At 42.5% G+C, this 22,206-nt stretch overlaps 1 protein-coding gene across 1 annotated transcript in view; it reads right to left on the bottom strand.

Moving 5' to 3' along the window:
- Odad2 (outer dynein arm docking complex subunit 2) overlaps positions 1–22,206 on the bottom strand; it is a 154,255-nt gene that overhangs the window by 24,412 nt on the left and 107,637 nt on the right. Inside the window, exons 17-18 of the mRNA XM_051151159.1 lie at positions 13,669–13,857; positions 11,541–11,762 (exon numbers count right to left, since the gene is read on the bottom strand). Of these exons, the coding sequence (XP_051007116.1) occupies positions 11,541–11,762; positions 13,669–13,857 (411 nt within the window). The remainder of the gene's footprint in view (positions 1–11,540; positions 11,763–13,668; positions 13,858–22,206) is intronic.

Below are 22,206 nucleotides of genomic sequence, written 5' to 3'. Positions count from 1 at the left end.
AAAACTCATTACACAAGATAGGGCTGGCCCTGAGCATAGAGTGTGCCTCTTGCTCTGTCTTCTGTGTACTGACTTTGCAGGTATGTGTCACTGAACTCAACTACAGTTCTCAATTTCTAAAGTGGGGACAGTGCCTGTGTCATGAGGTTGGTAGCGATCAACAAGATGAGGAATGGAGCACTTAGACCAGAGGCAAACCTCAGTGTTTGATTGCTATTGATCGATTGCTAGTCTTTCAAAATAATAGATTATTCTGAAATATATATTTTAGCATAGAGATGTCAGCCATTAAGCATATGGTTGTCAAAGTATCAAATTCCTTCATTATTAAGCCTAACATTCTAAGGTTTTCTAATTATTCTTCACATGAATAATTTGTGACTCCAAGTTCTTTCTTAAAAACATACATAGACTTGCCAGCAGCCACGAACACTGTGGTTAGCTCCCTCTGTGCAGCAGAAACTGTGTTTAACTGACTTGTGAGTGGAGAAGGCTTTCTTTTCTATCCCAGGCTTCGGCTGAAATGGGCATGAAGACTGCTCAAGTTTGTCTTTTGGTGACTCTAGCACTTTCTAGAATTGAAAGAGGTATGACTAGTGTTCATCTTTTCACCCATCTACACTGTTAGTGGGTGTTGTTACAGGCTCACCCGCCTACACTGTTAGTGGGTGTTGTTACAGAGGATGGGGGGCGGTCTGCAGCTTTCTCCCTGTTGAGCCAATCACACAGAAAGACCTCTGTTGCGCTACTCACATGTAAGAAAAGGCAGTTCTATGAGCAAAGCCTCAGTGCCTCTGGGTCCCTTGCTGCCTGCTTCCCCAGCACTGACCTGTTAGAGGGAAGAGGGCATCTCATTCTAGCTAAGGATGCCCAAAAGGTTCAGGGCTCACAGACCCTGCCTCAAGGTTAGGAAAGCAGTTGCTAAAAGAAGTCTATCTCCCTGGCTGGATGATACTTTTAGATGATGCAGCTACCTCAGGAGTCACTGCAGAACACTCATTGGCTCACCAGCTCAGACTTGGGGGTTCACATCTCCCCAGGAAAATCACACAAAACTCAGGACCGTTTAGGCCACCCTAGTCTCATGTAGTGGTAGGGCACCAATCTCCTGTGTGGATCTACTTCCTTCTCTCTCAGTCCCTAGACACCTGCAGGATCTATTCTTGGAAAACACAAGAGGATTATATCCCTGCTGTGATTTAGTAGCTTCTCAGGATGCTGGCACATAATCGTGATTCCTCACGAGTACCCTTTGTAACCAGGCCCATGTCTATTCCCTCATTCACCCATTTAGCCTGAAACACTATTGATAGGAGCACAATAATAGGGTGTGGTGTGAGGCTCAACGATGGGCACAGTGATGGGGCAGGGCATCTTCTACATCACAAAAGCACATTTGTACTTCACAAATCAGGAAGGACTCTGCATGTAACCATACAACACACCCACACATGCACATGCACATGCACGCACACTCACATGCATACATGCACATGTGTGAGCATGCACACACGCGCGCGCGCGCGCACACACACACACACACACACACATACATGCACAGCCCACATGTTCAGGGACTGATGGTTTCTCTAATACTAGTTGCTTTGGAAGATAAGACAAGAGGATGGAAGGTTGAGTTTGGTTTTAGCAAGCAGAGCATGATTTCTGTTTTTAAAAAACCCAAGTAAATAAATAAATGAATGGAGGGAAGGAAGAAGGAAAATTGTAAGAGAACTGTTCTGCTCATCACACAAGCCAAAACCAAGGACAGCAACTTTAACTCATTTTTTATTCAGACAGACAGCAAAGAGGAAACCAGAGCAAAATCTGTCTGAAAGTTATTTCACAGTTCAGTCTTATCTTTCTTGCCAGATAGTTATCAACAAGATACAAGTTCAGTTAGATGTCAACTCTGGGTGTCATATACCTTGTTTTTTTAGTCTCTCACTATTTCGAGTCTCTGTAGAAGCTGGGTCTCACAGTTGGTAAGGCTGGCTAGCTAGTGAGCTCCAGGCTTCTCCCTGGTGCAAGCATGCATCACCATGCCCAGGATATATTTTCATGGGCGTCATGGATTAAACTAAGGTCTCTTGTTTGTGCAGCCGACACTGTACTGACAGAACTCCCTCATTGCTATGCAGTTACCCCTGACAACACATGGCAGTGTGTATTTTTCTATGGCTTCAGTAAAGTTATAGCCAGAATCTTAGAATACAGTGAAGTAGAATTTTTACTCTCACAAAGAAATTGCTGTCACATTCAAAAGATTAGTCTGTCAGTCAGGAAACTGAAGAACACGTAAAATTGTCAATGATAAAAATGTCTATAGGGACCAGAGATGTAGTTCAGTGGAAAATCACTTGACTAACATGTTCCTGGGATTAATTACCAACATCTAGAAAAGGTAGATGAATGGAAGGAAGGAAGGGAGGAAGGGAGGGAGGGAAGGAAGGAAAGAAGAAAAGAAAAAGCCACAAATTGTGTTTAGGCAGATTAACATAAAGTACTTTTCTCCAAAGTAATTATCAATTGTGAGGTCTTTAAATTTAAATAATAATGAGAGGAAAAATCAAGTCAGTTAATTAAAATTCTGAAAGAGTGATGCTATTTATCTAAGTTCTAATTTGAGTTCTCATTTGGCATGAAATAAGAATAAAACATCACTTAAAATAATTTACTAAAACTAATTCTGCACATACCTCTTGACCACAGCTCTGCTTCTGGGTGTCTGCCCAGCTTTCGTTGGTCATCATATCTGCCAAAGGCATGCCAGAGTGTTTTTGGCAGCACTCTTTACCTACTCCCACTCTTGTGGTATGCACAGCAGTCTACAAAAGTTATCCACTAGCAAGTTTCTCAGAATGGCAAATTTATAAACAGTGAGTGTGGTTATGCTTAAGGTAACACATTATATATTCTCTAGAATAGACTAGTGAACGGTATCAAAGATAGATTAGAAAATCTTTTGGATCAAATTAGAAACTAGTGCCATAGACAAAAGTAAATAAATAAATAGATTGAAACAACTCACTATCACATTCAAAGTGTTAGAATAAAATGGAAACCACCTATCAACATATAGTTCTGTGCATGAAAATTCCAAGAACTAGAAAAAGACCACCCAAACTACTGATGTATAAGCCATTCCAGGAATCCATATAAATACATAGTCTGAATACACTTGCAGTGAACGCTGTAGCGGAGAAAAGAGCAGCTGTCTGGCACTTGTTCTTACTGAGAGGTAGCTGGTGAACTTGGCATTGAAAATTAACATTTTAAAAGATCAGTACTTAAGGAGACCAATAGTCTACTTGTGCACTGGCTCATCAAACTCTAGGCAATTGGAACACAATGATACTTTTGTGAGATGTGAAGAAATAAGTTAGTAATGCCAGAAAAAGAGAGTTTCCTTTATTGAATCAGAGACTTAGGGGTGCCTTGGGATGATAATATGAAATATTTAAGGAATTATTAGAAAAATCAGTGATCTCACATTCTGTTTTTAAACTGGGATTTTTTTTTTTAAATAACAAGTACAGAAAGGGTATGGAAGCTAGTTTGGTGGTACATATACAAGTCAGCTTTCAAATGTATCAAGTCGGTTTTGCAGGAAAAATTGCTATGTGTGAATCTGGATGTCTGATAGGCAGCCGTGACAAGCATATGCACTGCAGATTCTACAGCTGTGTTAAGGCACAGGCTCTCTTGAATCTAGTGCTGTTCAGACTTAGGCTACATGTGACCCTGCTGGAAACCCCATAGACATAGAGATTTTAATCTAGCAGGTGAGTAGGGTTGAAATTCTACACATTTAGCAAGCACCCAGGTGAGGTTGTTGTACTCTGTCTGGTGCCCCATGATAAATAGAAAGTCCGTGACCATCTCAGGAGCTGGCAGAGGCCCGATGCAAGGAGAACCTGGGCCAGCTGCCGCCAAGCCACAGTGTCCACTTAGTCTAAACATACACTGTGCTTCCCTGTTGGCAGGGTAACAGGTCAGGATGCTGTAAAAGACCACTAAGTACAGTACATCTGTATCCTTTCCGGTCCTTCCAAGGGGACCAGTGTGAGTTAGACTGACAGGGGATGCAGCACCATGGTCCAGGTCTCGTGTGTTCCTACTTTCAAAGCTTGCAACGTCTTCGAATTTTTAAGTAGCATGCCCTCCTTATTTGTTTACATTTGATGAGGAATGAATACAGTAGCTCAAAATGATTGTCTGGTACACCCAAGGATACTAAAAGGCCAAGTTCTCCAACTTCCTAAGTCTAAACGAAGGAGCTGGTTCGTGTGTCCGGGACGCCACACACTAGAGCATTCTAAGTGCACAGCCGATCCTGTGTGAGTTCAGCCTCTTGTTCACGCTCTGGGTTTCTCTAACTCCTTTGATGCTTCCGTTTTCCTGTGGTCGGTGGGGTGACTTATAGAGAGTCTGGCCTAATTCTCCTGACACTGACATTCCTGCAGGTTAGTGAGAAACCTGCATGCACTTTTTTTTTTAAAAACAGCAAGCTCCATATTGTTTCCAGGCAAATAAGGTTGTGGGCTACACTGTGGGAAACACTGACATAGTGAGCTGCAAACACAAACTACATGTAATTATACTAGAAATAGTGCGTGTGTGGTCAATCCTAACAAGTTACATGGGTTTAAAAATGAAGGCTGTTACTCGTGATATGCTAAGAGACACCAAGGGTGGTGTGTGTACCAAGGTTATTTCCTTGATTTGATTAAGAATTTTCTTTTTTTCTACTGCAGCCAGAGGCTGTGTTGATGTCTGTGACCTGTGTTACCTACCACCAAAGGCCATGTGGATGTCCATGGGCTGTGCTGCCACCGGGGGCCATGTGGATGTCCATGGGCTGTGCTGCCACCGGGGGCCATGTTGATGTTTTTGGACTGTGTTGCCACTGAGGCTATGAAGGCATCTGCAGCTCATACTGTGGCAGAGGGCCATGCTGGTGACACTGGAGACCATGTTGAGGTCCATGGGACTTGCTAATGTTTGAAGCCATATGGAAGTCCATGATCTGTGCTCCTGCTCATGATAAGGGGCAAGGAAGGTCCTTTTGCTGTGGTGTTGATGACTGTTGACTCACAGTTGAGGAAGAGGGGCATAGAAGGCCAATATGACAGCCCTTGCCCGCACCCTACCTCACCCCACAAAAAGCCTAGACAGAAAGACAGAAAGCCATTGAGGAGAGCTCTGCTGCTGGTGGGGTGTGGGAGGGAGAAGAACTCAGCTTTCTTTAAGGGGTTGGTCACCAGGAGTTCCACCATGCTCCAGTGAGGATATGGGCAACACAAATTGCAATCTCTTTTTCTGATTCTTGTTTGTGGGGGGAGGTCATAAATGTGGGAAGTGGACCTGGGAGGGCTGAGAAGTGAGTGTCATCAGGATTCATGATGTGACATTCCCAAATACTAATCTTATGAAAAGAAAAAAATTCCTTTTTTATAATATATAATTCATGCATTTATGGTGGCTGAAAGTGTGGGCCCTTGGTAAGAGGTGTTTGTAAAAGTTAGAAACAACTATAAAACCTCTTTGCACCTCATGGACTATCCTCCAAAACTGACTACATACTTAGATGCAAAGTAAGCCTCAACAGATACAAGAACATTAAAATAACACCCTGCCACCTAGCCTACCACCATGAACTAATGCTGCATATCCTAAAGCAGAAACACTCTGCTTGAAGTCAGCCTGGACTATAGAGACTTCATCTATAAATAAATAACAAAAACAAACAAGAAATAAATACATAGAGTGGAAAGTGGTACTTCATATCAACTTCTGCCCTCCACATCCATAGGCACGAACTAGCAGATCCTCACATACATGTGTGTGTGCCACACACCTACACACACATGCTCAGAGAGAGAGACAGAGAGACAGAGAGACACAGAAAGAGACAGAGACACAGAAAGAACTCCTCACACCTATAAGTATATGGATGAATATAAAAATAATTAAGCTAAGTAGATGCCAGACAAATAGGACACACCAAGAACATGCTGTCTGGATCTAGCAGGCAGGAGAACAGGATCACCAAGAGGTACCAGGAAACACTGGGGTCATCCTCTTGGATTGTTGATAATTTTGTACATATGTGTATGTGAGCGTGTTAATATGTATGTGTGTGTGAGTGTGTGAGTGCATGCGTGTGAGTCTGTGTGTAAGTGTGTATGTGTGTGTATGTGAGTATATGTGCATGTACATGTGTGTGTGTGCACATTTGTGAAAATGTACATGCACATGTGTGTGTGAACTTATAAGGGTGTACACCTTAAACTTATGAATGCAACTGGCAACTATCTTTCAACTATGCTATAAAGATTTTAAAGTTAAAAAGTGAAATAAGAAAAACATCTGATGCAAACACAGTATTAAATGTGAATATAATCTTGCTGAACCCTCCCTGAAGTAATCGAAGAGAAAATACAAATGAAAAGAAGACACATTGATCAGAGAAAAGCCTCTATGTGGAATGTATCCAATGAACCTGTCATTTCTATGCTATGGGACAATCCTTACTTTCTGGAATATCTGCAATATGGGGAAATTGTTCAAAATGACAATGATTAATGAAGAATTTTGATGGGCAGGAAACGCACTTAGAGTAAACGTTGCACTGGTAGGCGCTGCAGGTCCTTCCATGAGCTTCGTCCCTTGGCTCACAAACACAGGTGTCACTTTTCTCTCCTCATGCTCGGCTTCAAAACTATGGGGTGGATGCTGGATTCTTTCCGCTGGCTATCTGGCTGCTACATGAATGGGGGCTAGGAGGTGGCCAAGACAACCCTTTTTACTCTGTCCAAGTTGAATTGCTCCCAACGTCTTCTGCCAATGTGTGGCATACTTCTGATTGTATTTTCTGAAGGTTTTTTTCAATTTCCTGCCTTTTCCAACGTTACCCAGCAGCTTTTTGCTTGCCTGGTACAGACATTTAGGAAAACAAATGCCTCGTCACCATGGGAAAAGCTCAATGCCTTCCATGGATGCTCCTCGCCTTCAGTTCACTCCCTTTTCTGCCTTGGTGAAGGGCTAGTGCTGTTTATTTCTTCTGTGGTTTCTTCCCTCCTCACACTGTTCACTCCAGATGAAATGGTTCCAATCAGCAAGTGACTCTGGTGTACCTGACTTCTCCTATTTTCAATTCAGTGTCCAACAACACGTCTGCACGTACAGCCGCAAGGTTTCAGAATGATACAAGGCCCCAAATCACAGAGGATCCAGCTGAGCTATTCTCACCCCATTATATGGAAAGCAGGGAAGTGATTTGTAGATTTTAAAAGAGGGTCTGTCTGGGGGGGGAAGAAGCCTCAGACACAGGATTATTTTTCAGCATAAATGAATTAGGAAATCCTTGTTGACCTCTTAGCTGACTTTAAACATCAAACCACCTGAATCCACTTTTCCTTTGGTCCTGAAGCTGCTGGGTCACCTGCTAACATGTTAAGTTTTATTTGACAGATCTTCTTCTTAGTTTACAGGTCCCCAAGGTGAGACCGAAAACATGCCCCATGCTTCTCTTAACTGTGTGGTAAAAATGCTGACTCTCCCTCTGCGTCTATATGAAGCGTCACCCTCCTACTCTGAAGACTTACACCATCCCGCAAGGCACTGCCAGTCACTCACTGTGCACTTCAGATGTGGCTGGTTGGCACCAAGAGGCACTGTGTGGCACGTGCTAAATTCCGAAGACTTGGTTCAAAAAGAAGGAATGTCATATTTTATAGTTTTATATTGATTGTGCACTTAAAACTATTTTGGATAAACTGGACTGAAATTCGTCACTACAACCAACTTTACCCACTTTAATCTTTCCTTAAACTGTGACTCACAGAAAAATTACTGTTGTGTGTAAGGGTAATGTGACTTTTTTTGTTTGGTTTTGGCTTTTTGAGATGGGGGTGTTGAGATAGGGCCTTTTGAGATGGGGCTACAGGCACGTGCCACCATGCCGGGCGTGGCGTTCCATGTGTACTAGATAATCTCGCTTTTCAAACAATATCTACCCTGAGCCCACGAAGGAGCAAGCTCTCGTCCCTGCCCCTGGAGCTGCACTTTCACCCATCAGTGTGAGGCAGACACGCGGCATGATACCAGCCAAAGTAGTGGAGAAACCTGTTGGAACACAGGAACCGACCCTACCATAAATTCCTGTTGATGACTAGGCTGACATGCTAACTCTGAGGACCGCGACAGACCTTGCTGATATTTGCTCCTTGCTAGCGACAGCGGGAATGTTCACCAGTCTGAGGAGGTCGTGCTCAGGCCTTTGGCAGAGCAGGACAGCAGTAATCATAACGAAATGGTCAGGAGGGGGCTCGGTCGGTTGGTGCACAGCATCTGCCTAGCGTACGTCAGGCTCTGCTGCTTTGCTCCCCAGCCCCACCAAAACAAAACAGAACAGGAAAACAGCCAGGAAGGAATTTATGAAGCTTATGTGAGTGGTTCTTAACCTGTGGGTGGTGAACCTCTATCTCAAAAAACATTTATCTTACCATTGATAAGAGTAGCAAAACTACAGCTATGAAGTAGCAACTAAGGCAGTTTTATGGTTGGTGGGGGAGGTGTCACCACAACACGGAGAGCTGCATCAGGAAGGTTGAGAACCACTGAGCTACAGTTAAAAAAAAAAAAAAGTCAGCTACTATGTGTTTAATGTGACATAGTTACTGCAGGGAACGGGAACACTTAACTACATCAGCATCTTATTGCTTTATTCATCTATTGAGGTTTTCTTTATTAACATGAGGTCTGAATTAATTCAGGAGGCTTTCCCATGTCAAAAGAACAAGTAATCTCTTTACCAGCTCCCATGGCACTGCACCCACAGGCTTTAAAGGCAAGTAGAGAAGCAGACCACATCCTTCCCCCGAGGCCGACAGGGCCTGCTCCTCTGGCCAGGGTGGGAGAGAAAAAAGGCCGCGTGAGCTGCACAGGCTTACATCTGATACCTCTCATGGTAAGACCAGTCTTCTCTCATTTGATGTATTTGTTTGTGTGGTGAATGTATATGTTCTTATAGGTTTATATACATGTACATTTGGGTCTGTGTGTGTGCGCGCGTGCACGCGCACGTGCACATGCCCATGGATGCCAAGGCCAATGTCAGGTGTCTCTCTTCTTGACTCTCCACCTTAGTATTGAGGCAGGGTCTCTTCCTGAACCCCGAGCTCACTGATTTGAATAGGGTGGCTGACCGACCAATCAGCTGGTCCAGGGGTCAGCTTATTTCTGCCTATAGACTGCTTATAAACTATAGACTGCTTATAGACTTGTGCTTGTAGACTTCTGCCTATAGACTGCTTATAGGCTATAGACTTCTGCCTATAGATTGCTTATAGACTTGCACCACCACACCCAGCTTTTACATGGTGCTGTGGATTGTGTCAGGTCCTATCACTGGCTTGGCAGGTACCTACCCAACTGAGCCATCTCCCCTGACCCTTTGCTACTATTTAAGATGAACTTATTGTTCTGTCCCCAATACTGCTCTCTTTGGTTATCCTTCGGAAAAATGACAGGTAGTTAGAAACACAAATACGAGACTTCTAGAAAGATTCTCTATGAATTCTAACAATGCTCCAAGCCATGCCCAAATGCATCTTTGCTCTCTTTTTGCTGTCTGTCTCTGTCGGTTTCTCCCTTCTGTCCTAACACACCTGCAGTGTGTGGGTGACTGAGCACAGGGGCAGGACTTCTGCTTAGATCATCAGATCACCGACTGTCATGATCTGATATGCATCAGAAGACATCTTTGAGAATTGTATCCCTGCGTACCATTGTGTCAATGGGCAACAACACATAAACTTTACAAAACCTGGAAACATTTTGAGTTATACACCAGACATTTTATAAGGCTACTTACTTGCTTCAGTTTTTTAAACTTAAAACATTCTAGTCAGTGCAAGTTTTGCTCAGTTGCAGAACACATAATTTAAAGCCAGGCATTTCTTCTTTCCAAAGTGTGAAAGCAGTCATATAAAAGGGACAGCACTTATGTCACCCTGCAGCAACTTGAAGCTAATGTGCTGGTTTTTAAAAATAATTTACTTTTTAAAAATATTAGTTAAACGCTACTTTTTTATGCCAGATTTTAAAAAAAAAAATGTTGCTTGAAGAAGCAGATACATCTAACTTATGTGCTATAAACATATTTACAATGGAAAGCCTGGCACATTTAAATGTAAATTGGGTTCAATGTCAGAAACATTAACATCCCATTTTTAACCATAGTGAGTTTGAAGGATAAATTAAAATAGCTGACTGCAGATTACCCACTGGCATTTTAAAGCATCATTCTGCTTAAGGTGTTTCACGCTGACGGAAGCATCCAGATCTGACAAGATGACTAACTGGAGATTTCTCATTCTAAAGTAGCATCTTTGGGTTTACATTTCCACTGTAAATGCATCCGGCTGATAGAGGCTCAGAATTAATGTAGCAAACAATAAAATTATGTTATGCAAGGGAACAAATTATAAAAAGAACACTTTATTGTTTTTTTTTTTTTTTCCCCTGATGTAGGTAGATGTACTCTAAGAATTTTTGTTTTATTTTTTTGCTTTTTGGTTTGTTTTTTTTGTTTTTTTGTTTTTTTTTGGAGGTGCTTGTTCTATTTTATGGGTCAAGGTCTCACCACTTTGCCCAAGTGGTTAACCCCAAATTTGTGATCTTCCTGCCTTGGCCTCTGAAGTGCTGGGTTTAGACACGTGTCATATACCCAGTGTCCTGAGTGCTTTTGTATTGATCACCATCAAAATGTTGTTGGTGGACCAAATACATAGGTACATTTCAAGTCTGTGTGAGAAGTCTCTCATTAGGGTATCACAGCTGTCGCGCGTTGGTCTGGAGTTGTCCTAGCCACCTCTCTTGCTGTTTATAGATGACAATGGGTGTATCTGTCATATGTCATTTATGTGCTAGGTGAACACTGTGTCACAGAGAGTCATGGGTGCTTATCAATGCTCATGGGATATAAATTGTTTAATGCAATTTAAATTCAGGGATTATTATTTTTACCAAAAGCGTATACGGCTCTGATTAAGGAAATTCCATGCCTATACATTTTTATAATACAAACCATGACAATGGTGCAGCCGTGACCTGACAGTTTTGTGTACCCAAATATCCCTTAGTAAAAAGTTGTATTATGGAGGTGGCATAGACAAGAGCATGCTCTCCTTGTTGGTGTGTGTGTGTGTGTGTGTGTGTGTGTGTGTGTGTGTGTGTGTGTGTGTGTGTGTGTGTGGCCAGGGGTGGACATTTATGGAGGCCAAAAGTCAACATTTCGGCTGGACTGATGTTCATGGACCTCCCAGGATCCTCCTTCCTGTCTCTACACTCCAACTGCCCCCTCCCCCAATCAAAGCACCACACATATGGGTTCCTGGGGTCCAAACACAGGCCTTCAGGCTTGAGCATCTTACAGCCACCGAGCCCCCTTTTCTAGAACAATGCCCCTTCCACACCTCCCCAGCCTACATTTGCAAACTTGCATTAGACCACGAGCCGTCCAAACTGCCTACCTTCACAGCGCCGTTCTCGTGCATGGTGATGCAGTTATCTGCATCCTCTGAGAGCTGGTACAAGGCCTGGGCGGTAGCTCTGTGCACGTTGGTGTCAGTCGACTTTAGGTAGCGCACCAACGGAGCCACTGCCTTGTGCTCACCAAAGGCCACTCTGTTTCTTCCCCACATACAGCAGCGAGAAATGGCTTCTGCCAGATGGCGCCGCAGCTTGTCGTTATTCTGCAGAACGGGAAGAAACGAGTGTGAGCTGCAGGGATTGTGTGAGGGCTTCGTTCATGCACTGGGTGCCTGCTACCCACTGAGTGTGAACTAGAGTGACTGTGTGAGGGCTGCGTTCATGCACTGGGTGCCTGTTACCCACTGAGTGTGAACTGCAGTGACTGTGTGAGGGCTGCGTTCATGCACTGGGTGCCTGTTACCCACTGAGTGTGAACTGCAGTGATTGTGTGAGGGCTGTGTTCATGCACTGGGTGCCTGTTACCCACTGAGTGTGAACTAGAGTGACTGTGTGAGGGCTGTGTTCATGCACTGGGTGGCTGTTACCCACTGAGTGTGAACTGCAGTGACTGTGTGAGGGCTGCGTTCATGCACTCTGTGCCTGTTACCCACTGAGATGCCATGAGCACTCACCGGGCACTCACCGGCCACTTAGGAAGTACCCTGAAGGAACAGGAATTTTGGTTTTCTTTAACAAAAACAAAAAAAAAAAAAAATGTTGAAGGCAGAGTATCACATGCCTAACTAGAGATCTCTGTGCCTCTGCCTCTTGAATGGTGGGGTTAAAGGGCCTGGCTGTGGTGAGTTCTCTATGAGCTGAATGTAATCAGTGCTGGCAAAGATGGGACAGATGCCTGGCATCTATCATGTGTTTTAGGAAGCTCGATTGCCTCTTGAGTCTACTCATAACAAATTTCTACAAGTTCTTCAAGGACTTTTTCATTTCATTGCAACGAGTGGATTCACTCCACTTCTTCAACCTCTTACTTCCCACTGCAGTTTCTGCATGTGTGTGTGTGTGTGTGTGTGTGTGTGGTGTGGCATCCATGTGTTTTTGCATATTATGGAATTGCATATGTGTGTATGAGCATACAGGTGTGCCCAGAGGTCAGAGGTTGAACTTGGGTGTGGTCTTTGGTCACTTTCAATGCTGTAAGTTGAGGTGAGGGTCTTCACTTGAACCAGGGTCTTGCTTACTCTGCTATTCTAGCTAGCCAGTTTGCCCTGTGAACACCTCGCTTCTGCTTCTCATAATCTGGGACTGCAGATAGGCCAGTTTATGCACTTGGCATGCCTGTGGGTGCTGGAGACCTGAACTCTGACCCTCACACTCCGGCAAGTGCTTTTATGTGTCGAGACACCAAATCCCACCTTAATTTCTGAAGAGGAGAGAACAAAGCGCCACACACAGCAACATCCACTGGACTGTCTACTTTTCCTTTTGTATTTTCTTTATGTAGATGAGACTTTTTGCTTAGAATTGCTTCATATCATATAGAATAACTGAGAATGACATGGTTGCCCTCTGAATCTGACAGATTCCCTTAGAAAATTCTGGGTGTCCTGCACCGACTGGCCTTCTAGTGTTTGCATTTCTGTTTTGTCACCCTGCTGCCAAGTGGTACTCTAAGCTCTGCTCAGATACATCTGGGCATGGTGAAGTCATTGTCCCCAGGCCCTGCTCTAGCTGGCATGGTTTCAGATAAATAGTCTAGTCCTGCCAAGGCCTTCTAGTTTGAGTCTGCTACAGTCCAGGCTTCTCGGATGGGAGAGGAACAATTCAGCCTCTAATATTGGAATGAAGAGCTACCTTAAGGATAATGAGAGTAGCAGGGAAGGTGACAGCTAGCGCTTACATAACAGCATTTACATTTGCCACCGTGTTGCTTGCCAGCAACAAACAATAAAAACCCACTTATTTAACAAAGATCTTGCAAACTAATGTTCTGCGCGTAGAATATGCCTTTGTGTCTATGAGTCTCAAGAAAGCTCAATGAGTTGAAGAAAGTCTTATACTTCATAAGCAATGCACACTAAGCCCGAATTCAGATCTCTATAGACTTTACATTCCTTGTTTTCTGCTCCACCATGTTCTGAGAGTACCCCCTGAAAACAAGGGGTTACTTACTGTATTGGCAAGTTTGGACAGCAGAGGGACAACCCCGTGGTCTGTGATAACAGCTAAGTTTTCCTGGTCTTTTGCTATGTTGGTGATAGCAGCACAGACACTTGCCAGGACCTCTTTATTGTCCGATTTCAATAAATTGACGACAAGTTCCAAACCACCAACAAAGGAGCGAACCATTTCTCCAGCATCCTAGGTAAAAGAGAAACACCTTCTTTTAGCCTAGTTTTCAAAAGGTAGAAGTTAATAATAAGACTGTTAGGAGTATTTTTAGAAAGACAAAAGAAAAATTAGTTTAATATATTTCCATATTTTCAAATTCCATGTATATTTGTGTATGTTTATATATGTGATAATGAATATGTACACAACGAATAAATACAGTTTGGTTTGAATATTTACCATAGGAGCTACCGAGCAGGTAGCAAAATACAGCTGGCGTTTAGTATCTGCAGGCTGCTATATAAAGTCACTGCAAACGCTGAAACAGCTAATAGTGAACCATTCTTTCAGGAGATATAGGGTAGGGTCCTGACAAGCCTCTGGGGACAATATTTTTACCAACTGATCAACATACAATGCTATTTATGTTTTGGTTTGAGCATGCCTTATTCATATATTAAACAATCACATTCATTCATTTATTATGATACACTTGCCGCAGTACACTAGTGGAGGTCAGAGGACAGACTGTAGAGGTTGGTTCTCTTCCACCTTGTGACTTAGGGGTCAGACATGGCAGCAAGTGCCTTCCCCGGCTGAGCCATCATGCTGGCCTGTTCGTATGTATTTTAATCCATTAAATCAACATCACAGCCAACCGCACTATAACTCATGTAGAGAAAGCTTGTCAAGCACATGTTTTCTCTGCAAAGCACATCAAAGCCTTCTTGGGCTTTACTTCAGCCCTATGCCCAGGGACAGTTTAGCAGTGAAATAATGAAACAAAGCACAAAAATGTGAAAAATGTGGCTTCCCAGGGACTCCCAAATGGCCACATGTTTTCAGTACCAGCCGAAACAAAAATGTCGAGTGAACTGTGTGCCTCGTCAGCCTCAGCCAAGAGCACGCATCTGAAGAGCCGGATCTGCTCCTTTTTGCAGGTCCAAGAATGACCATGAAAAGTCCTCAGGAGTGAACTGGGAGTTACACAGAGGCTTCTACCACAAGCCTGTGAATGAGGCACATTGACACATGCACCGTGTGGGCCACATCTGGTGGGGAAATCAAATGAGCATTGAGAAGTGACAGGGTTCCAGCCAAGCATGGTGGTACAAACCTGCAATGCCAGCATGGGGCTGAGACAGGCAGACTGTGAATCTGATGAAAGCCTAAGCTTCATGATCCTGCCTTCCCAGGGGATTGAGGGGTGGGGCAATGGATGGGAAACACAGTGGCTAGCATGCCAAGGTGCAGGTGGATGGGGCTGATTTAAACATCAGGGTTTGACTTTTCTTTAGCAAATCCTCACAACAATCCTGCACAGCAGGTATGTGATTGTTTCCACTTTAGATTTCAAAATTGATTTAAAAATTTTAAAGCAATTTACAGATGTTGAAAGTTATACATTAAAGCATACACATCCTGTGTAATGACAAGTTACCATGTGAGCTTTATCGATCATCAATTTGATTTTCACAACCCCACACCTTGCAAATTCTCCCATGGTGCACCTTCTGCAGGGTAAAATTCAAGCTCCAAATGATGGCCACTAAGGTATTCGTTCCTTGTAAGCCCAACCTGCATCTCTAGCCTCAACTCAATCACTTCTAATATCTCACACCGACCCTCATCCATTGGCTTCTGCTGTGAAGTGGGGCTAAGCAGCTCCTAAGATAATTGCACGCAAAATACAGATCACCATAGGTCGCGAATGGCTTTGTTGGTCTTTCAGCTTGGACTTTAAATTCTAGTTGGGCAGATTGTCCATTAGTCACTAACAATGCCAGTGTCTAGCAGTTAGCACTTGCCTACATCACGGACTTTGCCCATTGCGAGCCTGTAGGGGGCACAGAGGTCTTTGTGCTCACAGGCATGCCCTAGGGGAACCTGGAATGCTAAGTACACGTACACGGGGAAGAAATTCATAACCTGTTCTCTGCCCAGAAGACTGGAGCAGACCTGCCTTGAAGCCTGGTGGCCTTTGCACTACCTGTGTGGCGGGAGATTTTCCAGCCTAATATTTTCTTTCAGACCCTTATAACTTTTTTTTTCTCTCAGTCAATTGAAAGGATCTATCTTTACATACCTTACAAAGAGTTTTAATGTAGTCATGTCTGATCTATATTTAGTTTATTTTGTTCCTCAGAGAGATTCATGTGTGCTTTGGTGGACATGTGGGATTGAGGTAGTTATCACCAGAATTACTTTTCACCAAGTTGTGCTGTGCTTAAATATGACTAAAATAAACTACTCAGAGCCAGACTCCTCAAGTTTGAACCAGTATCAGCTACTGAGTTGCACTGAGCCAAATTGCCTTCATGGACTCTCGGGGCTTGTTACTCTGTGGGCAGTGAAGGTCCCAGAGGTCTCCCACACAAGCTCAGATGCACAATCAACCAGAATAATCTTCTAGTGGAAGGTAAAGCTAGGACAAGAAGCCAGATCCATTCAGCAAGGAGGTATCAGCAAACACGTAGCCTTCTCCCGTTATTATGAGGATAGACAGGATCAGTGCTGGGGGCCTGGTAACCAATGCCGAATTTTAGTATCATTTCTGATAGTAGAGACATGCTTCCAATGTGAGCATTAAATTATTTTGAATTGTTTAATTTTTGTAAATTCTACAATAAAAATTTCATCATAATACAAAAGAAATCATATTCATAACTTTTGTCGACATTGCCTATTAAAAATGTAAACATTAAGATGCTATCAGACTTGAGTACTATATGTAAAATTCCATAGCTACCTAATATATGCAACAGTATTCTGTCCTTTAAAACTATCAAATCTCACTTGTCTTGAAATGATGGCATCAAAAGGACAAAATGGCAGCCTACAGACTAAGAAAGGATCTTCACCTACACTACATTTGACAGAGAGCTGATATTCAAAATATATTAAGAACTCAAGAAATTAGACAACAACAAACCAAACAACCCAATTTTAAAAATGGGGTACAGAGCTAAACAGAGAATTCTAGACAGAGGAATCTTTTGTTGTTGTTGTTGTTGTTTATTTGTTTGTTTTTTGAGACAGGGTTTCTCTGTGTAGCCTTAGCTGTCCTGGACTCACTTTGGAGACCAGGCTGGCCTTGAACTCACATGATCTGCCTGCCTCTGCCTCCTGAGTACTGGGATTAAAGATGTGCGCCAGTACCACCTGGCAACAGAGGAATCTTTAATGGCCAAGAAGCACTTAAAGAAATGTTCAGCATCCTTAGTCATCAGGGAAATGTCAATCAAAAGGACTCTGAGATTCCGTGTTACATAAGAGCAGGAGAGCTGACCCTGCCTCGTCCATGTCAGCACTGGGTGGCCTGACCAGAGCATGTTGGGGAGCTTGCTCTGGGGGTATGGATAAGGGAGAGCTAGTGTGCTGACCAGCTCAGCTACCAACCAGGCCCAGGTCCAGGCTTTGATCTAGATCATCTGTGAACTGTTGGAGTGCATGAAAGGGTCAGCCCTACTGGTCCAGAGCTGCAGGATCTCCATGACACAGGCCAACAACAGGATAACTGGGAGGAGTCCTGGTGAGGAGCCAATATTGACTGTGTCACAAAAGCCAGAGAGCTTTAATAAGACCAATGACTCATTGGAATGAACATGCACTAGAAAAAACAAAACGTGTGGACAGAGGGGTATATTGTAGGACACACTGTGGCACACTACAGCTTCCACAATGAGATGTTTTCTATTCTCTGCTTCATTTATTTTTGTTTGTATGTGTGTGACTTTTATTTTGGAGGAAGGTTGCAAGGGCAGAGGATGGATACAAGGGGATGGGGAGAAGAGTGGGACTAGGTGCATGATGTGAAATTCACAAAGAATCAATAAAAAGTTTTTAAAAATAGAAATAAAAAATGAGCATTATAAAGTTGGGGACATGGTTTAATGGATAAAGTGCTTGCTTTGCAAATGTTGAGTATAGAGGCCAGGTCCCCAAGACCACAAAAATGTCAGGAGCTGCCAGCCTATAAACCCAGAATTGTGGGGGCGGACAAGGAGGGCTCCCAGGGTAAGATGGCTCACTACACCAGCAGAATTAGGGAATCCAGGTTCTGTGTGGAACTCTTTCTCCATAAAATTGTTGGAGAACAACTAAGACAGACACATGACATCAACTTCAGTCCTCCCACACATACATGTATGCATATACTAGTGTGCTTGCATGTATGTGCACACATAACCACACACACATGTAAATACAAATATAGAAAACTGAAATCATTTTCAACAAGAGTTAAGAATAGCAAAGCCAGAGGAAATGAGGGAAAAAAAATAATGTGCTTACAGACAATAAACATACATCAGGAAGGCAGACTGGACGTGCAATGTAACACTGTCATACTATTTACTGTTGGTATTATTAGTGTTTTGACAAGGCTGGGATAGATGGCAGGATTTTATGCATGCTAGATATGCACATCAGTCTACACCCCCAGACCCTAGTCATATTATTAAAAGAACTGAATGGATATAATAAAAGCCATAAAGCAAGAGGAGTTAGATTTGTAACCATTATTATATCCTGTAATTATTAAAAAAAAAACAACAGTTTTACATAGAAATGAAAGATCTAAAATCAAGAAGGAAAGAAAGATTCATTTTGGAAATCAAACTGACCCAGAAGGAAAACAAAAAAGACTGAAGATTTTATTTTTTTTTAAACAAATAAAGGATGGAACTATAACATAATATAAAAACTGTAGAAAAATGAGCAGAGAGGAGGGACCCATGCTGGAGTCTGAAAGAAGAAAAGTAAACCAGGAGAAAAGGAATTTAAAGTATAAATTGAGAGGATTCTCTTTTAAAGTAAGTAAAACCCAAGAGTTTACTAAAATAACGCACTTGGAAAACTTACCTGGGAGGAGCTCCACATAAAGACACATCTTCATCTAACTGCTGGACTTATAAAAAAAAAAGCCAACCCACCAAACAAACAAAAAGTCAAGCCTGGGTCAGCAGATGAGCACAGCACAGATGCACCAAGTCCAGCCTCTGTTTTTTCAGATATTCACACTCCTTCAAAACCAACTTGACTTGGTCTTTCAATGATCTGGTTTACATTTCTAGCAACTGTATTTAAGAGAATAGTGTCTTTCTGCTTCTGTCTTATTTTCTCTTGATACGGTGTCCCCAGATCCATTCATTTGGTGCAAATTACAAGGCTTCATTCCTTGCTCTGACTAAATAATATCCCATTGTATGTAGGCAACACATTTTTCTTTACCCATCCAGCTGTTGGCTGTGGCCCTAGACTGTCCTAAGTCTATCATGGATTTCCAGGACACTTGTTCATTATTTGTTTAAGGGTCCAAGCACCACCAGTGAGCTAAGAGACAATGTCAGTTAAGTCTCATTCACTACTTATTTAAGAGTACTGTTATAACTGACCACACCAAGATAGAGCAGAAAAAAGCAAGTAGTCCAGTCCTCTTGATGACTGCGGAGCTGCTGGACCAGCTGCCCCTAGACCTCCACACGATTTGACATTGGCAGCCGAAGTGCTTGTAGGCTTGTTTCACTATGTTGCAGTGATTTTTCTCAGGGCTCTCTCCTGAAGACCAGAGACACCCAGCAAGATAGGGCAGCCCATATTTAATCCTAGCACTTGGGACACAAAGGAGAAGGCACCTGACTTTGAGGCCAGCCTCAGTGATATAGTGAGACCCTGTTTTGGGAATAATAATAATAAAAAAAAAAAACCAAACAAACAAAACAAAAACAATAAAAGGAAAGAGCGAGAAAAGAACAGAAGCTCCCAGTCATCTTCTCCATCTCCCCTACGCCTCCATCACTCAGTTGACATTCAGTGAATGTTGGCTGGATTTCTTTTAAGAGAGAAGTACAACTTCAAGACACTTGTGCATAGGGCTGGAAATGTGGCTCAGTGGTAGAGCACTTGTCTGGCATGTACAAAGGCCAAAGGGTTAAACAAATAACCAGCTAGCAAGATCATGGATAGATATTTAGAGAGATAGCCATAGTCAAAAACACAAAAAAGAAAAGAATGTAAGGTCTCTATGCTGGACTTTAAACTGTTAAGCTCAGGACAATGACTCAAATTTGGAATCAGTCTTCATCCTCTGAAGCCTACCACACAGACCTACCAGCTTCCAGTTATGCATAAGCTGCGGTACTGGGGCTGTATTGGGAAAAATGACAGAAGTGATCACATGCACCTCTGAGCCAAGAACTCCCTACGGTGAATGGTATGAGGCGCAGGGAGCCAAAGTCTCAGCTGAGACCCACGTCTAGGCCCACCCAGCTCTTAGGCAGTTTGCAGTACTTGGAATAGTAAAAATGTCAGCCCCAAGTTCCCCCAGCCCCTAAAGAGTTGATTATTTGTTTTGAAGGTGAGACTTTTTTCTTTTCTTTTCAGATTTAAAGATTTTAAACATATGACATCTTGTCTCTCATAGTTACCCTGGAAAGAGAGACAGTATATTTGACGGTGGAAAACAGTTACCCTGCCAAAGCTGTCTTGCACTAATGCTAAAGGGCTGGGCAAGGCCACTGCATTTTTCACCTTCTCACATATCCTAGAAACTGGTCCACAACAGTTTCACCACGGTGCGATATTGTCCTGCACAACTCAGACACTCCTCTGCAAAAGGGAAACCCTGAGGAGTAAGAACAAAGACAATGGGGCCTAATGGCTCGCAGTTTAGAAAGGATTTCCACGCGTGGGATTCTGACTAAATAGCCTAAGGGAGTATAACAGCCTCACTGCATAGACACGGGGTTCAAAGTCCACAAATAGATAGCAGCAAATGTAATTAGCTAGATGAAAAAAATAAAAATAAAAAATAAAAAAACCAAATCTAGTATCTTTTTACTCTACACAGAGCAGACCCTAATCACTCACGTTTGTGTTTCTCACTTTCAGTCTAGTTTAGGAGACTCAGAAGACCCTTCACAACTCAGGGAGTCATGATTCCAAAGAACGTGAAGTTATGTGACCAAACAACAGCAGCCAATGGAGGACAGGGTGGGAATGGCCCTCAGATGCTATCAGAGGTGGAGCCCTGAAGAGGAAGAAAGAGGTGCCAAGTCCAAATTAACCAGGATCCAGCAGAAGACACAAATGAGATAAAATGTAAAGATAGAAAAATACTAACATTTTGTCAAAATTTAACTGGTGGGAAATATTACGGGTGCTGTTTACTGATGGGTGAATAGAGCAGAGAGCTGGGCGCTTTGCATGGAGAGCACTTAGTGCACAGGTATGAATTCCTTCCCCTGCCTCCAGCTAAAGGAGTGGGCAGGTTTTCCGAATATGTGACTCATACTTAATATGACTTTAAAGTGCATACAAGGCCAGGAGAATATGACTTAAAACAAAAATTTCGAAGTCAGAAGAGCTATAAAAAAGAGGCCGTATAATGCATAGCATAGTATTTTAAAATGATTTTTAAATACCACATTGCATATAAAATTTCCACAACCTCTCCTCCATTCACATTCAAATAGCATGTCAGAGAATCCAAAGCTAAGCAGACACATCCCACCCTAAAAGCATAGTCTGTGACTTAAGCCTTTTAAAAGTCTCAGTAGAACCCCCATGTGCTGGAAAACAGAACATTGTTTGTGGGGTCTGTCACAAAAAGATCCTTGTTCTATCCCAGCAGTTACCAAATTCCCCAGCCAGACAGAAGTACTGGGAAATTCAAATTTTCTTACACTTTCAAATTCAGGTAAAAAAAAAAAAAAATAGAATCACAGTATCAACTACTATGCCTTTCTTTATGAACTGAAGGCAATGTAAAGTAAATCCAGATATGCTTTGAAGGTTTTAATCTAATTGAGTCACAAGAAAAAATAATATAAATTAATGGTTCTAATTTTTTTCCTAATTCAGGATAATTTTCCTAAACATCACATAAAAATGGTGCTGTTTATTTTCTCCCACTGAACAGTGCTCTATGCTGACTCTGCTTTGGGTGAACATTGCATTAATGAGGTCTAAACTGTGAGGCTCTGTTGTGTACCAGACGCTTACAGAATTAATGATGCAACATTCTCCACCAGTGATGTATTTGAAAGGTGCTAAACAAACACACATCTTAAAATAGATGTGATTTATAAACTCAACATACATGTATTTGCAAATATTTTACATATGCATATTTGTGTATATTTTGATATTATCATATAGTTAAAAGTTTTTTTTTTTTAAAAACCCATGTATATCACAGCACAAATTTAGAAGGGAAAGTGGATTGCTGTCTCGGCTCAGATGGTTCTCACTAGTGGTATGGCTCAGGCTAAGAACACCTAAGATGCTAATCACAGCAGAAAAATGACTCCATGCAATGCTGAACCCCAAAAGCACAGAGCCCTCATCTTACTAAGACTGTTTTCCGAGCTCTGCTTT

Source organism: Acomys russatus, chromosome 9, assembly GCF_903995435.1.
Source record: "Acomys russatus chromosome 9, mAcoRus1.1, whole genome shotgun sequence".
Lineage (NCBI taxonomy): Eukaryota > Metazoa > Chordata > Mammalia > Rodentia > Muridae > Acomys > Acomys russatus.
Note: the sequence above shows the minus strand (reverse complement) of the source record. Positions and strands in the feature narration are given on the sequence as shown.